Raw genomic sequence first — 17,453 nt, forward strand, 5'->3', positions numbered from 1 at the left:
ATGACGCGATGGGGTCAATAAGGCAAGGCGCAGGGGCGCAACTGCACATTAGCTGAGGGGGTTTAGCAAGATCACGCCGGTTTCACACTGCACGCGTTTGCAAAGCGTGAGCAGAGCAGAAGCAGCAGTCCCGAGATCGTTTCGTCGCCGAATCTATTTTTGCTGCGCCGCTCACGGTGAATTAAAGTGACACTGATCATGGCCAAAATACACAGCAGTTTTACCCAAAAAGCGCATTGATGATATCTATTGTGTTAGCTTAATATAAAGACTTGCAGGCAAAGGAAAAAGCTTGGGATGAAGTTGCAGTGGCTCTGGTGCCGAGTCATTTAAAAGTGTTTTTGTCAACCTTGCCCTGGCCCACGAGCGAACAACTCAACTCAGTATAGAAAGGTAAATAGAAAAGACAGATTTATATAGCACACATTCAGTATAGACATATCTGATGTGCATGATTTTGTTGAATTTTTGATTTTTTTTTTCCCCCGAGAATTTCTCATTAGGCTACAATAGCCAACGTCTCTATTAAGACATTTGCTGTTTGTTATTAGCCTACAGACATTTATGAATTATCTTTAAGATGTTTATGATGGGTAATGTTTGTAAATTAGATATGTATCAGATATTTCAACAATGATTTCGTAAAGTTTTTCTCTTTGGAGATGAGTGCTAATATGTAATAAATATGCAGATAATAGCCTATATAATAATAAATATAATTCAGGTATCAATTACCTATCAATATTTATGTATTCAAAAAAGCTGCGCGCGACAAACACTGCCAGTGTGAAAGCAAAACGCTCACCATAGGCGTTTTGCTAAGCTCGGCTAACGCACAGGCGTCAGTGTTGGCGCCCCCCACTCATTACACCCCATCCCCCACCCATTGTTGTTTTGACCCATGTAACCTTTTATTCAAATAAATAAGCTACCAAATTTTAGATAGGCCTACCAGTGAAATTTAAATAAAACAAGAACAAATAAACTTACAAGCAATGGCCAAAACAAAGTTAAGAACAAAGATTAAACTAATGAAATAAACACAGCTTTAAGATTTTCAGGAAGGTATAACAATATTCAGGTACAGAATAATCAAATGTTAAATAACACTGCATAGTCTTCCTCATATAAATGAAATACCGGTTGTTATCTCAGAATAAACCCCCGATAGGGTAGCCTAATCAGGTCCCGCTTATTACACGGCTGCTTGCCACATAAGTAAATAATTAGACACGAAATATTGATCTGAGTCGAAATATTTTATTAGCTCTTTAAACAACGCAAAGCTCCCGCGGAGAGAGCAGTTGCTAGCGCGGCAAGTCCAAGTAGACGGACATTTAAGGGATCGGGTACAGTCATACCACTTAGCCTATTACACAGCATTTCGCCAGATAAATAATTAGGGGGATAAGAGATATTGATTTGAGATTAAACTGTTTTAAAATCATTCCTGTTTGTTGTTTTATAACAGTGTAGGCACAAAATGGCAGCAGCTGCGTTTGTATTAAACAAGAGAGCGAGTCCACAACACTGGATGACATAATTAAATAACTGTTCACAAAATATTGAGTTAGAGCCTATGATTAATATTGACTAAGTTATAATATTTTATCAGCTCACCAAAAGCAAAACTTCCACAAAGAAAACACATTCATAGCAAGCGTATAGCGCTGCTGACTCCAGAAACCCGGATGAGCTTGTGTTAGCTGTTTTCAGCGGTTGCTCAGGAGTAACATAGTCTACTGCTGGATGTCCCTAATAAAGTAGTCAGAGGGTGAGCGGTAGATATTGATATGATAAAATAATTTAAAATGTTAAACAAAAGTTAAAGAAAAAAGTTTCCTTTCATATTTTTAAAAAAATAATTTTAGATTTTTTTTTAAATAAAGTTTTATTAAAGGAGATTTTCAAAGAATGGAGCACAATGGCGCCCCTATGCATTGCACATGCATGCCCCATTTTTGCACCACTGGGCACAGTATTGACTCTCACTTCATCTGGTAAAGGCTAGCCTATATACTGTTTACCTGAGTGTGAATCAGTTTCAAACGGTTCTGTATCCACACAAGTGAAATAAAAATGTACTCACTATACATTTGTTTCACATTTTATACATGTAAGCTAACTATTAGAAGTAGCTTGCAATAATGCCTATTTTCAAGTGCATGCTAAACAAATAGGCCTATTAACTGTGGGTCTGATATTGCAACTCCTTTTGAAGAGTCAAGACTAAAATGAAAGTTTGTGAGTGTAGATCATAGTAAGCATATTTGCCACAGTAAAATATCTCCATGTGTAAAATATATTTTGATGTTAGTGGTATACTAGGCTATATTAGAGGTAAAACCTGATGTTTATTTTCTTTTTCTTAACTGTTACAGACCTAGTACCCTCCGTTTTTTTTTTCTCAGAAGCACTTCATAATAATATTGACTATTATTATAAACAAATCTTTTATTATATGGAAATAATTAACAATTTAGTGACAATGTCTTCTCAATGGACCCTGGGGGACCCCATGCTGAAAATCCTGGGTCCAAAGGACAACCTGGCAGGATGAGTTAAAATTACTATATGCCATGTTTTTTCTGATTTGTAGATTGTGTTTATTTCTTAAAATGTTAATTATTATTAGCGTTCAGAGAAATTCAGACAGAGGAACTGTAATGAATATAAAGGTCAAAAGTCAACCGCAAATCAGATTTTGCAGCATAGCTGCTAGTGAGTGGTTACATGTTAGATATTTTGGTAACACTTTACAAATAAGGTTCATTTGTTAACATTAGTTAATGTATTAACTAACATGAACTAACCATAACCAATACATTTGTTGCTGTATTTGTTCATCTTTGTAAGCATATTTGCCACAGTAAAATATCTCCATGTGTAAAATATATTTTGATGTTAGTGGTATACTAGGCTATATTAGAGGTAAAACCTGATGTTTATTTTCTTTTTCTTAACTGTTACAGACCTAGTACCCTTAACGTTAATTAATACAAATACAGCTGTTCATTGTTTGTTGATGTTAGTTCACAGTGCATAATGTTAACAAGATTTTAATTAGTAAATGTTGAAATTAACGATAACAAAGATTAATAAATGCTGTATAAGTGCAGTTAATTATTAGTCCATGCTACCTAATGTAGTTAACTAATGTTAACTAATGAACCTTATTGCAAAGTGTTATCGATATTTTATATAATACATAGTTTGAAATACAAACTAAATACAAAATACAAACAAGTACAATAGATACATTTCCATGGCAAACAATGTTTTTTTTTGTAGGGCTATAATTGTATAAAAGTCACAAGACATGCTCAAAATATAAAAATGTGTAGGCCTATCAAACTAATAATTTTTTGTTGTCTTTAACAAATTATTAATCTCAACAGTTCAACAGTCCTTTAAATTAAAATAAAGCAGTTAGCCCTTTCCATCATGAATTAGATAGCCTGCTGTCCGTGCCCAATCCTGTTCCTGGAGATTACCTTCATGCAAAGTTCAGCTTCAATGGATCAAACACAACTGAAGCTAGTTAAGATTTTCAGGAGGATAAGACAGGTGTGTTGGATCAAGGTTAGATAGATCTGAACTCTGCAGGTAGGATCTCCAGGAGGATTTGGCACCCCTGTCTGTATTGCCTATTGATTTCTAGTAGGCTAGCCTATATTCTTATTATGACCGCCGCTAGCGTAGCTAGCGAAAGCGGTCATATAGGGATTGTCTATATACACTTCCATATAGGGAAAGTTTTTTTTTTTTTTTTTTCGTCACCTTACTGAATTTTTCGTCAACGATACCAGGGACACCGAAGCACCGGGGAACATGAAATTTGGTGGGCATGTAGCCCCACTAGACTTCTAAGGAAAAATTTCGTTTGGTCCCCGGGGGCCACCCCCCCCCCCCGTGCTGGGCCCCCCCAAACCCCAAAAAATGCAGTTTTTCCTAAATAACTACCTGAACCGTGGCACCGAGGATGAAGACATTTTTATGGTATGTTGGTCTACTAGACTTTTACGGAAAAATTTCGTTTGGTCCCCGGGGGCCACTTCCCCCCCCGTGCTGGGGCCCCCTTAAATTTTTCGTCAACGATACCAGGGACACCGAAACACCGGGGAACATGAAATTTGGTGGGCATGTAGCCCCACTAGACTTCTAAGGAAAAATTTCGTTTGGTCCCCGGGGGCCACTCCCCCCCCGCGCTGGGCCCCCCCAAACCCCCAAAAATGCAGTTTTTCCTAAATAACTACCTGAACCGTGGCACCGAGGATGAAGAAATTTTTATGGTATGTTGGTCTACTAGACTTTTACGGAAAAATTTCGTTTGGTCCCCGGGGGCCACTTCCCCCCCCGCGCTGGGGCCCCCGTAAATTTTTCGTCAACGATACCAGGGACACCGAAGCACCGGGGAACATGAAATTTGGTGGGCATGTAGCCCCACTAGACTTCTAAGGAAAAATTTCGTTTGGTCCCCGGGGGCCACTCCCCCCCCGCGCTGGGCCCCCCCAAACCCCAAAAAATGCAGTTTTTCCTAAATAACTACCTGAACCGTGGCACCGAGGATGAAGACATTTTTATGGTATGTTGGTCTACTAGACTTTTACGGAAAAATTTCGTTTGGTCCCCGGGGGCCACTTCCCCCCCCCCCCGCGCTGGGGCCCCCGTAAATTTTTCGTCAACGATACCAGGGACACCGAAGCACCGGGGAACATGAAATTTGGTGGGCATTTAGCCCCACTAGACTTCTACGGAAAAATTTCGTTTGGTCCCCGGGGGCCACTCCCCCCCAGCGCTGGGCCCCCCCAAACCCCCAAAAATTCTGTTTTTCCTAAATAACTACCTGAACCGTGGCACCGAGGATGAAGAAATTTTTATGGTATGTTGGTCTACTAGACTTTTACGGAAAAATTTCGTTTGGTCCCCGGAGGCCACTTCCCCCCCCCGCGCTGGGGCCCCCGTAAATTTTTCGTCAACGATACCAGGGACACCGAAACACCGGGGAACATGAAATTTGGTGGGCATGTAGCCCCACTAGACTTCTAAGGAAAAATTTCGTTTGGTCCCCGGGGGCCACCCCCCCCCCCCGTGCTGGGCCCCCCCAAACCCCAAAAAATGCAGTTTTTCCTAAATAACTACCTGAACCGTGGCACCGAGGATGAAGAAATTTTTATGGTATGTTGGTCTACTAGACTTTTACGGAAAAATTTCGTTTGGTCCCCGGGGGCCACTTCCCCCCCCGCGCTGGGGCCCCCTTAAATTTTTCGTCAACGATACCAGGGACACCGAAACACCGGGGAACATGAAATTTGGTGGGCATGTAGCCCCACTAGACTTCTAAGGAAAAATTTCGTTTGGTCCCCGGGGGCCACTCCCCCCCCGCGCTGGGCCCCCCCAAACCCCCAAAAATGCAGTTTTTCCTAAATAACTACCTGAACCGTGGCACCGAGGATGAAGAAATTTTTATGGTATGTTGGTCTACTAGACTTTTACGGAAAAATTTCGTTTGGTCCCCGGGGGCCACTTCCCCCCCCGCGCTGGGGCCCCCGTAAATTTTTCGTCAACGATACCAGGGACACCGAAGCACCGGGGAACATGAAATTTGGTGGGCATGTAGCCCCACTAGACTTCTAAGGAAAAATTTCGTTTGGTCCCCGGGGGCCACTCCCCCCCCGCGCTGGGCCCCCCCAAACCCCAGAAAATTCAGTTTTTCCTAAATAACTACCTGAACCGTGGCACCGAGGATGAAGAAATTTTTATGGTATGTTGGTCTACTAGACTTTTACGGAAAAATTTCGTTTGGTCCCCGGGGGCCACTTCCCCCCCCCCCCCGCGCTGGGGCCCCCGTAAATTTTTCGTCAACGATACCAGGGACACCGAAGCACCGGGGAACATGAAATTTGGTGGGCATGTAGCCCCACTAGACTTCTACGGAAAAATTTCGTTTGGTCCCCGGGGGCCACTCCCCCCCAGCGCTGGGCCCCCCCAAACCCCCAAAAATTCTGTTTTTCCTAAATAACTACCTGAACCGTGGCACCGAGGATGAAGAAATTTTTATGGTATGTTGGTCTACTAGACTTTTACGGAAAAATTTCGTTTGGTCCCCGGAGGCCACTTCCCCCCCCCGCGCTGGGGCCCCCGTAAATTTTTCGTCAACGATACCAGGGACACCGAAACACCGGGGAACATGAAATTTGGTGAGCATGTAGCCCCACTAGACTTCTACGGAAAAATTTCGTTTGGTCCCCAGGGGCCACTCCCCCCCCCCCGCGCTGGGCCCCCCTTAACCCAAAAAAAATGCAGTTTTTCCTAAATAACTACCTGAACCGTGGCACCGAGGATGAAGAAATTTTTATGGTATGTTTGTCTACTAGACTTTTACGGAAAAATTTCGTTTGGTCCCCGGGGGCCACCCCCCCCCCCGCGCTGGGGCCCCCGTAAATTTTTCGTCAACGATACCAGGGACACCGAAGCACCGGGGAACATGAAATTTGGTGGGCATGTAGCCCCACTAGACTTCTACGGAAAAATTTCGTTTGGTCCCCGGGGGCCACTCCCCCCCCCGCGCTGGCCCCCCCCAAAACCAAAAAAATGCAGTTTTTCCTAAATAACTACCTGAACCGTGGCACCGAGGATGAAGACATTTTTATGGTATGTTGGTCTACTAGACTTTTACGGAAAAATTTCGTTTGGTCCCCGGAGGCCACTTCCCCCCCCGCGCTGGGGCCCCCGTAAATTTTTCGTCAACGATACCACACCGAAACACCGGGGAACATGAAATTTGGTGGGCATGTAGCCCCACTAGACTTCTACGGAAAAATTTCGTTTGGTCCCCGGGGGCCACTCCCCCCCCCCCGCGCTGGGCCCCCCTTAACCCAAAAAAATGCAGTTTTTCCTAAATAACTACCTGAACCGTGGCACCGAGGATGAAGAAATTTTTATGGTATGTTCGTCTACTAGACTTTTACGGAAAAATTTCGTTTGGTCCCCGGGGGCCACTCCCCCCCCCCCGCGCTGGGGCCCCGTAAATTTTTCGTCAACGATACCAGGGACACCGAAGCACCGGGGAACATGAAATTTGGTGGGCATGTAGCCCCACTAGACTTCTACGGAAAAATTTCGTTTGGTCCCCGGGGGCCACTCCCCCCCCCCCATGCTGGGCCCCCCCAAAACCAAAAAAATGCAGTTTTTCCTAAATAACTACCTGAACCGTGGCACCGAGGATGAAGAAATTTTTATGGTATGTTGGTCTACTAGACTTTTACGGAAAATTTTTGTTTGGTCCCCGGGGGCCACTTCCCCCCCCGCGCTGGGGCCCCCGTAAATTTTTCGTCAACGATACCAGGGACACCGAAGCACCGGGGAATATGAAATTTGGTGGGCATGTAGCCCCTCTACACTTCTACGGAAAAATTTCGTTTGGTCCCCGGGGGCCACTCCCCCCCCCCGCGCCCCCCCAAACCCCAAAAAATGCAGTTTTTCCTAAATAACTACCTGAACCGTGGCACCGAGGATGAAGAAATTTTTATGGTATGTTGGTCTACTAGACTTTTATGGAAAAATTTCATTTGGTCCCCGGGGGCCACTTCCCCCCCCCCTGCGCTGGGGCCCCCGTAAATTTTTCGTCAACGATACCAGGGACACCGAAACACCGGGGAACATGAAATTTGGTGAGCATGTAGCCCCACTAGACTTCTACGTAAAAATTTCGTTTGGTCCCCGGGGGCCACTCCCCCCCCCCGCGCTGGGCCCCCCCAAACCCAAAAAAATGCATTTGTTATTGCTTTGTAATTTGTAATTGTAAACATTTGTAGTTGTTATGGTATGTTGCTCTTAAGGGCCCACATCAACCTAGCCCATAATCACTCATTTGTGATTTGCGCCCCTCCCATAAAAAATGAAAATGCAATATTATTCTGCTTTAATCGCCCCTATCTTCAGTGGAGATGTTCAGAACTGCACCATATTTCATGTGTATGATTAACTTGACATCCTCTGGGGGTATCCTCTGCTAAGTTTTGTAGAATTTCATCCATGGGGGGGTATAAAATAAATTCATTTATGTGCACATTTAGTGACTGTACACTCATCGGCCTGTAGATGGTGCTGTTGAGCGAAGGGTTGCTGGTTTAGGATGATACTGTCACACACACACATGCAGGAATACAAACAAACGCAAGCATGCACACACACTGACATCCACACGCACAGACACACACCCATACACACACATACAAATCCACATGCACAGACACACACAAACACACACGCGCACACATGTACGCACACATACATACACGCACAGACACACACACACACACACACACACAGACACACACATACACACACACACACACACACACACAGACAGACATGCACATACTATTACTTTTTTTAGGTATATACATAAACACGCAATACAGCCAAATTACTCCACGTCATTTATTTTTGTGGAAAGCCAGTGCATGCCTGAGCGGCGGTCATATTTTGTACCGCGATGCGGTACATCTAGTTTTATAAACGACTCTTTACTGACACCAAGTGGCATCTCTAAAACAATTACATTTTCTAGAGTCTAAGCATAAAAAACAAGTCTCATAAAAAAAAAAAGAAAATTAGTCTAAATCTCTTTTGCGATCACACGATAAGTCTTACACGAAGACTCCGTCAATCCATCACATTTACTCAGTGCTGATGTAGGCCTACTGAGACTCCGTTCATCAGCGACCGTTACAGACATTAATTGAAACACAATTCCCGCCAACTGCGCTGTAAAAAGCCCGCGTGAGCTGCGCCTCTGCTTTAGCACGCTCCAGGTGAAGGGGGTGCGGAGCTGCCCGTGAAATGTTTGGCTCTCTCGGTGGATATTAACGGATGGAAGATGAGTGGCATTTCTACCAGACTCCGCCGTCGGTTCCCTAAACCTCAGCACTTGGGTTAAAGCTGTCTTCAGTCCTGCAACCGTTTTCGTGTAGGGGAACAGCCGTGTGAGAATTTCCATTTGTGTTTGCAAGAATTGTCCTACGGGGTTAAATTAGATTAGGAAAATTAGTAAATAAGAACAAAACAACAGATAAAACAAGCAGTCAAAACGGAACTATACTGTTAGAGAACCGTTAAAAACTTCACAAAATGTAGGCTATTAGGCTCTAACCTGCCACGACTATAGTCTTGTCTGAATAACCAGCCATAGCCTACTCTTTTCATTCAGTTGACTGTTTTATTCAGATGTGAATAAACTATTACTGAGGAGATAATTCATTACAGAGCTGGTTAATTTGTAGTCGCAACACGGGATGAGAAATTATGCATTTTGGGTTCACTTGACATTAACGTTGAGTCAAAATAATTGAATAATAATTGAAGTAAAAAATAAAACCTGTCAGTAAATGTAGGCTACGTTTTTAAAGCAGACACCGGTTTCAGAATTCACAAATATGACTATAGGGCCTATTTTATGGGGAATTTGAACTTTCTTGAACAAACGTAAAATATATAGTCTATAAAGTATTAAATGTAAATTTAAAATGTTTTATAACAGTATATGTAAACAAATGTTTCAATAGGTCTATTAGGCTACTAAAAATATTTAGTAGGCTAGGCTATAGCTTTGGTCTTTTTAGTAGTCTGACCTTAAATAATTAACTTTATTAAAAAAAGTCAAATTTGATCATTGCACAATTTTAATGCTCATTTGTGCTTAATAGGCTAAGCAAGAACAGATTTCATATTTTGCATTTCAAATAAAACAGTAATAATACAGTAACAGAGTTTCAATTCAGTGTTCCAGAAGCTAATCATGTGCAAGTGCAAGAGATGCATGTATGCCATTTGTTAATCTCTTTCCTCTCTTCAGTCCCTGAGATGATACTGAAAATGAATATACTGCATATTTACGGACACACGTCCATTATAGCTAGTATACTATAGACAGCCATTGAATTTAGCCATTTACCCAGTATTAAATTATTATAAACAATTTACCCAGTTAAATTACTTCCTTATTTGGATCGCCACATAAGACAATTAAATGCTGTCAGTTTGTCAAAATAAAGTTACAGTAACTTACCTTGTTGAATTATGAACTCAAGTGTGACAATAGGCCAATTTGTAGCCAATAGAATTGTGTTTTAGAAATGCTAAATCTCCCTTGCTACTAAAGCAGAAATGTCTTCTTGCTAAAATGTATAAAATACTCCTGATTCTGTTGCTCCGCATCCATCAACATCAGTGACTGCTCTGTCTCAAGACTAAGGGTGTTGCATCTAAAGGATTTAATTGCGTAAGGGATCACGTACGTCTGCAGTCTATTTGCATCACTGGCCCACAGCCCACATGTCCTGACGTTTGGAGATGTGCTTAAAATCAATTAACCAAATAAATAAATTAAATTATTTAATGGGTAATCCATAACTCCATACTAAAAAAGTGCTTGATGGTCCTACCATTCATAGGCATGTCACCGGTTTTATATGGTTATACGGTAGGTTTATGATTAAAAACAACATCACAACAAATTACTGACATCATTACAGCAATGTGGACATTTCTGTGCTGGAGCATAATGCAGAAAGTCCTATATTTGGCCAGACAACACTCTGTAAATCTCAGCAAGGATGATAGCAATGTGATTAACTTGACGTCAATGGATTGTGTTTCATCCTACTACTGCAGAGTCACTGCTGTGAATATAAAGCTCTGATACAGTAGGTCAGAAATAAATACTGCATATACTGTATTTCACAGAAAACAAGTGGTGTTTTGAGATTAATGCCATGTTTTATTTCTTTCACAGAAACCCTTGCGTCTCACATGGCATTTACCCAGGGGATTTACCATTTCTCTACTACCATTCTGCTGGTGTTCAGTACTATGGGAAGAAGAACATTCAGGTGCACGTAGTACAGTAAATAGACTAAACAGTACCTCCCTTTGGAAATAAGAAACATGAAAATGTACAAATTGTCATATTGGGCAAATGTGAGACAAAGGCAAGGAATTTCTCAGCGTTTGAAGAACCTACAGTAAATAGAAACATGACCTAAATAGATGCTTTCAGTTTCTATACATGAAACAGAATGGTTGGTAACTGGCTTTTGTGAATGGGTTATTTACACTGAAGTATAGAGAACTATTATTATTGTCTAACCGTAAACAGATAAAATTCTATTTAGTTAGTTAAAAATTGACTTGCATAAACTGATTAACTTTATGTTCAGATAAACTTCCATTTCTCTAACTGAAGATTGTTCGACACAATCAAAAAGAAATGAAGAATGTAAAGGTGCGTAAAATATACATATTTTAAACCAGTCTCTCTAAACACTTATTAAAAATCTCCGTTTTGTCCACACTCATTCTTTAGCAACTTCACCATAACCATACAGTCATGTGCCACCCTTCAAAACGTATCATGCTTGATAATGCCAATACAGCTGACACCACCAACACCACAAAAGTGATTTGGATGCGGTTTCTGTGCATTCAGTGTTTCAGTGCTCACTTTGGTTGAGTACTTTCCATTGTCACAGATGCAGAAACGCATCAGCATGGACCATTCAACACAAAATCCTTCAATGACATTCTGCTTCCATTCATTCTTTCCTCAACTTACCACCAAGAAGGAAATGTACATTTCCTTGTTCTCCTAACCTTCATACTGAGAGCTCAGAACCTTAGTATGGGATCAAATTCCCGCCAAATATATAGCGGTAGCGTATAAAAAAATAATGAGCGTGAATCAAAAATTTAAAAACACATGTAAAAATATATTGCACAAACTGAAAAAAAGAATGCAAAATGATCAGAATAGCAAACAACGTGGTCATGGATCAAAATATAATAAGCGTGAATAAAGAAATAACAAGCATGAATAAAAACTTTAAACACATTAAAAGTTATTTTGCACAAAACTTAAACTTATGGTCATGCTTTGTTAAAAAGTATGGTTTTATTACTGTGTACTTTGTGCTTTCTTGCATTTTCTGCTCATATTTTACTCTTTTGTACGCTTGTGATGTTTTTCTCTTCGCTCTTCTTTCTATGTTCTGCGCTTGCTCTTCCAAATGTTGCAGTTCGAGTTTCATGTAAATTAGGGCGGGCTTAAGTGTCACCATTGGTCCACTAGTTCTAGATTGACAGATACTCCTCTAGCCAATCAATCGAAGAGGGGAGTTGACGTCACACCAATGCGACTCGTGGCTACTGATGCTTACTTGTTATACAGGGGAAGACGACCATCAACAGGACTGCAACTCAAACTGTTGCCGGTATACGTATACCTGGCAATATGGTATAGTTAAATTCGTCATCCTAACAACGACCTGTTACAGTTATGCCTGTCTGATGATCCATCATTCACCTCTAATGCACTTGACCTGGCACCGCGAGCGTTGATCTTCTCCGAGCAGCCACCACCTACTGGCCGTTTTACTTTCATATTTAATCAATAACAAGGATGTGTAATGTCGGTCCTGGGTGCAGAGTTTAGCTCCTTCAACCCTAATCAAACACACCTGAACCAGCTAATCATCGTCTTTAGGATATTTAAGACAGGTGAGGTTTTTAATCGGAGTTGACGCTAAACTCTGCAGGACAGCGGCACTAGAGAAACAACGTTACCTATCGCTGATGGAGATGTTGCTGTATTCAAATTTTAAGCTATATTTAAAATATTAATTCTAAAGTAATATGCAATTATGTAGCTATGTAAGTAAACACAGTAAGTTTGTAATAAATCACTGTATTAAATTCAACTAGTTTCTCTATATCTTCTCTGTAACACAATCATTTTCAATAATCTTGTCAAATTTGGCGAGGTTAATAAAAAAAAGGTAGGCAATATGTAGCGGCGACAGGTCAAAGTCCTAAAGTCTTCAGACAATGGCCGTTTTTAACTTGATTTTTGCAACGAATTGTAGTGTTTCATAATTGCAGGATGTTTTGCTTACAAGCAGCCTTAACATATTGACATCATGAGCCAAGTAATATTGGAGAGGCGGTATTAACATTAAGTGACATGGCATCTGACGCACAGAAGCCAATGGCACATGTCACTATGCGCATTGGCACATCCGGTCTTCATTGGCATGTGCCAGTGGATAGTGGCATGTGTCACTGACATTATTGGCATGTGCCAGTGGTGGATAGTGGCATGTGGCAGTGCACTGACATCGCAACACACTGACACTGACATGTCCTGACTGACACCGAGTCGCGGAACATGTCACCGTGTTGCGACACCTCCAGTAGTGACAGATTAATCGAACACCTCATAGCCTACTGACGTATTTGTGGCACACAATCCTAAATAAATAGCATAATTTTGTGATATTTAAAATACCAATTAAAGTGCATTAATATTTTTTCAAACGTGTTATTTGTGTCACGTCTGTATTTGATTGGCATGTGCCACTGAATGTTTTGTAATACCAGAGCTACTTTATGTTGTTTATCTCGCAAAGTCACAAACTGCCCATTCTAGGAAAGACACGAAACAAATCTATCATGGTTCACTACGAATAACGTATTAACAGTCGCGTCCGCTACTGTAAACCTTAATTTTTGCGTGATGCTGCACAGACGCACGCCAGTAGGTGTCAGTATAAGTGAGTGTAACACTGGCCAGCGCAAGATTCTCATGTAAGTGTAGCACTCCTGAAAAGGAGTATAACGATTAAAGAAAAATGAAATAAAAGAGAGTGCAGCAGTGCTTCTTTGTTGTTATATTTACTCAGAATGAAGTGCTTCACGGGCGCGCACCACCCACTGAAGTGTGCGGTGACCTATTTTTTTACAGTCTATGGCGGTGACGCATTCACGCTGGTATGCCAAGCGAAAATAATTAATTTAATAAATGCACATATCAAAGCACAAATAAGAAATTGAACAGTATATAAAAGTATTAGAAAAATAACATTTTAGTATATTATAATGGAATTGAAGAAATTGTACAAACATAAACAGCTTGTACCACGAGTCGCATTAGTGTGACGTCAACTCCCCTCTTCGATTGATTGGCTGGAGGAGTATCTGTCAATCTAGAACTAGTGGACCAATGGTGACGCTTAAGCCCGCCCTAATTTACATGAAACTCGAACTGCAACATTTGGAAGAGCAAGCGCAGAACATAGAAAGAAGAGCGAAGAGAAAAACATCACAAGCGTACAAAAGAGTAAAATATGAGCAGAAAATGCAAGAAAGCACAAAGTACACAGTAATAAAACCATACTTTTTAACAAAGCATGACCATAAGTTTAAGTTTTGTGCAAAATAACTTTTAATGTGTTTAAAGTTTTTATTCATGCTTGTTATTTCTTTATTCACGCTTATTATATTTTGATCCGTGACCACGTTGTTTGCTATTCTGATCATTTTGCATTCTTTTTTTCAGTTTGTGCAATATATTTTTACATGTGTTTTTAAATTTTTGATTCACGCTTATTATTTTTTTATACGCGACCGCTATATATTTGGCGGGAATTTGATCCCATACCTTTGATCAAACCAGTATACCTCTGTTAATATAACATTTTTCAATGAACGCTAATTTCTTAAGAAAGACAAAACTCTCAGGAAAAGAGCAAAACTACAGTTACAGAATTACAGAAACTTCCCCCATTCTCTCTTCTCACTAATTCCTTGGGGAATGCTATCGGCCAGCACAAGCATGGCCTTCCAGCCAGAGTTTAGACCTCTACGGTCTTCATATTGAATGGATTACTATCTCTTACAGATCGTTAGGGTTGAGTTGAGAGCCCTAAGTGCTGCCTTGTGCACAGACTGTGCTGCTGGAGGATATAGGCAGGGTGAAATGACTGTCAGTGCTAATGCAGCAGTCTGTAGACTCGGCCACCTCTCCCTCTTTTTCACAGATGGCAGTCATTGGCCCACTGAGAATGCGGCAGCGGCTGTTGTACCGACTGCTGGCTGCGGAAGGTGGTGTGCTTGAACGCCCATATTTTAGGGTTGTTAGTCCGGCGGTAGGGCGGGGCAAGGCTCCCTCCATACGTGCCCACTCTTCAGGTGCTCTCCTGCTGCTTGTCGGAGAGATGCACAGTTCGTCAGCTTGTGCACACTCCGAATTAGCCCTCTGGAAACGGGGGTCTGTACATTTGAGAATTTCAGTGGCCGACATGCGGAAGCTGGACTCTGAGCGGCTGCCCTTCTTAAGTAGCAGAGCTTTAAAACTGTCATTGCTTGTGGTTGAGCGCCGCAGACTGCGCTGAATGGAGCTGGTCTGACGTGGCAAAGAAGGTAGGCTGGGGCAGGAGCCGGTCGGAGTGACAGGTGGTGAAGGGAGGAGGCTACGACAGCGTTCCTCTTCAGAGTCGCCACGGCCCAGGACCTTCCTCTTTGACCTGGGGATTAAAAAGACATTAGGACAGGTTCTCAGGTAAGCCTTTGGCATGGTTACTGCATGTCTTCTTGTTGATGTTGTTGATACCACGAGTGGGTAATTTCCATGTGCAGCATTTTTTATATATAAATCAGTGAACATGAGACTGTCATTTGTTATAGGGCTGTAGACAGGTTCCTCTGTCTACTGAGATAAAAAATGTTAGGTTAAATAATTCAGAAGTGATTCAACATATTAATGAATATCTAAATATGTATACAAATGTGTAGCATTGTATTTTCAGGCCTGAAGGTCATCAGATAACATTAAATGCCAAGGACGCCGTGAGGTATTGGTAAGGTGAAGTGTGTACATTTTTTGATGTTATAATACTCCTACATCAGTTTAATATCCTTCGAAAACTAAGTAAGCCATACGCAGGTGGACAAATGTGGGTTTTAACAGGTTTGAACGGGTTTGCTCATTAAATGGCGTGAGTTTGGGAGCAGGACCACTGGTGTTCAAACGAATGGCAGATAGTGGGAGTCATTTTTGAAATTCAGTTGATAGAAAAATTCCACATTTCAACTATAAAGATAAAAAAGATACTACCCTCTTATTACTTTTAATATCTTGTGGGAGTTATTATAAATATTTTTTCATATTATGCTATACCCCTAGAAAATAATTTTACATTTGCATTTAAATAATTCCACATCTACCTTCATGTTTTCTTAAAGGTTAGCCCATCACGTTCCCTTAAGGCTGTTAAATAGGAGCACTTGAATGTCTGATCTTTCTAGGCATTAAACTTTGATTCACACAAATTAATGATGACAAATCCTCTTAGAATAACACTGCATCATGTGCTTTTTAGTTCTGTCCTGTATAGTCATACCAGAATAATCTTCACAGCTCTGTGTTTTCACAGTGTGTTTCAGGTTGTTTCATATACACAGTTCATTTAACTTTTAAACTAACAAAAGATGTGACACCACAATACAAACACCATGAAACAGAGCTTGGGGATTAGAGAGGGCAAAAAAGAGGATAATTAATTATTTTAAAGGAGCTACTGGATTATGGGTGTAATCTGACCCTAGCCAAACTACACAGGTACACAACACCAGCCAACGACGTTACTTGCCAGTTTACTCCACACCTGTTATTGGATGTTCATGTTCTGTCTACGTAGACTGCTCCAGACGACACATTTAGACAAATGATTCAACAGAAATGCATGAGCACATGACACAACTCCAACAACATTAAAATGTAATAATATAAAAGTATAATACATGTTGTATAGACCATTAAAAATACCAAGATAAAGTTTTAATTAAAAATGTGTTTGCATACATTTAAAATTATATTATATAATTTATATATTATTATATTAATAATTTATGTAATTCTGTTAATGCTTCTGATGAGAGAATGAATAGCTTTACAGGCTCATTTACCTGTTATCAGGGTTAAGCTCCAGTCAGAACTGAATTAAATTCCAAATCAATTCTTGAATTTGAATTAATGTACAGTAGCAAACTCAAAAGCCTCAAATTAAATTTGAATTTAAAGTATGTAATTAATGAAATTGAAAAATTCATGTAACTTTACATTGAGTTGACTATAAGTATAGTTTTTAATACATTTCATTTTTCAGTATGAATAAAAAACATTTTGTCACATACACACTATATGAAGTATTTTTATTTTGTGATGCTCTATGGCATAAAAAAATCAGTTGGATGGGTAAATTTGTATAATATGAAAACAATTATGTAATTCTATTTTCATTCTATTTATATATATATTTTAAAAAAAATTGTTTTGTCATCCTCTCCCTGCCATTATAATTCAAAATTTCAATTGAACATCCTGTGTGGTTTGGCCAATTCAATTCACATTTCAAAAAGGAGCTAGTTCTAAAATTCTGAAATTTGCTCAACTTTATTTATCAATCTATTTACAAAACAAAGTACTTTCTGATGATTTGGTCACAAATTCCTATAATTATCCTGGACAACACAATGAGGGGAGATTGAATATTCTGACCTTTTCTGAATAAACTGTCACATGTTTTTACAGGTCAATACAAATGTAATACAATAAT

At 40.5% G+C, this 17,453-nt stretch overlaps 1 protein-coding gene across 1 annotated transcript in view; it reads right to left on the reverse strand.

Moving 5' to 3' along the window:
* Positions 1-14,443: 14,443 nt before the first annotated feature.
* nhsl1a (NHS-like 1a) overlaps positions 14,444-17,453 on the reverse strand; it is a 37,097-nt gene continuing 34,087 nt past the window's right edge. Inside the window, exon 8 of the mRNA XM_081393903.1 lies at positions 14,444-15,362. Within this exon, the coding sequence (XP_081250029.1) occupies positions 14,762-15,362 (601 nt within the window). The 3' untranslated portion in view covers positions 14,444-14,761. The remainder of the gene's footprint in view (positions 15,363-17,453) is intronic.

Source organism: Scardinius erythrophthalmus (assembly GCF_964197995.2).
Source record: "Scardinius erythrophthalmus genome assembly, chromosome: 19".
Lineage (NCBI taxonomy): Eukaryota > Metazoa > Chordata > Actinopteri > Cypriniformes > Leuciscidae > Scardinius > Scardinius erythrophthalmus.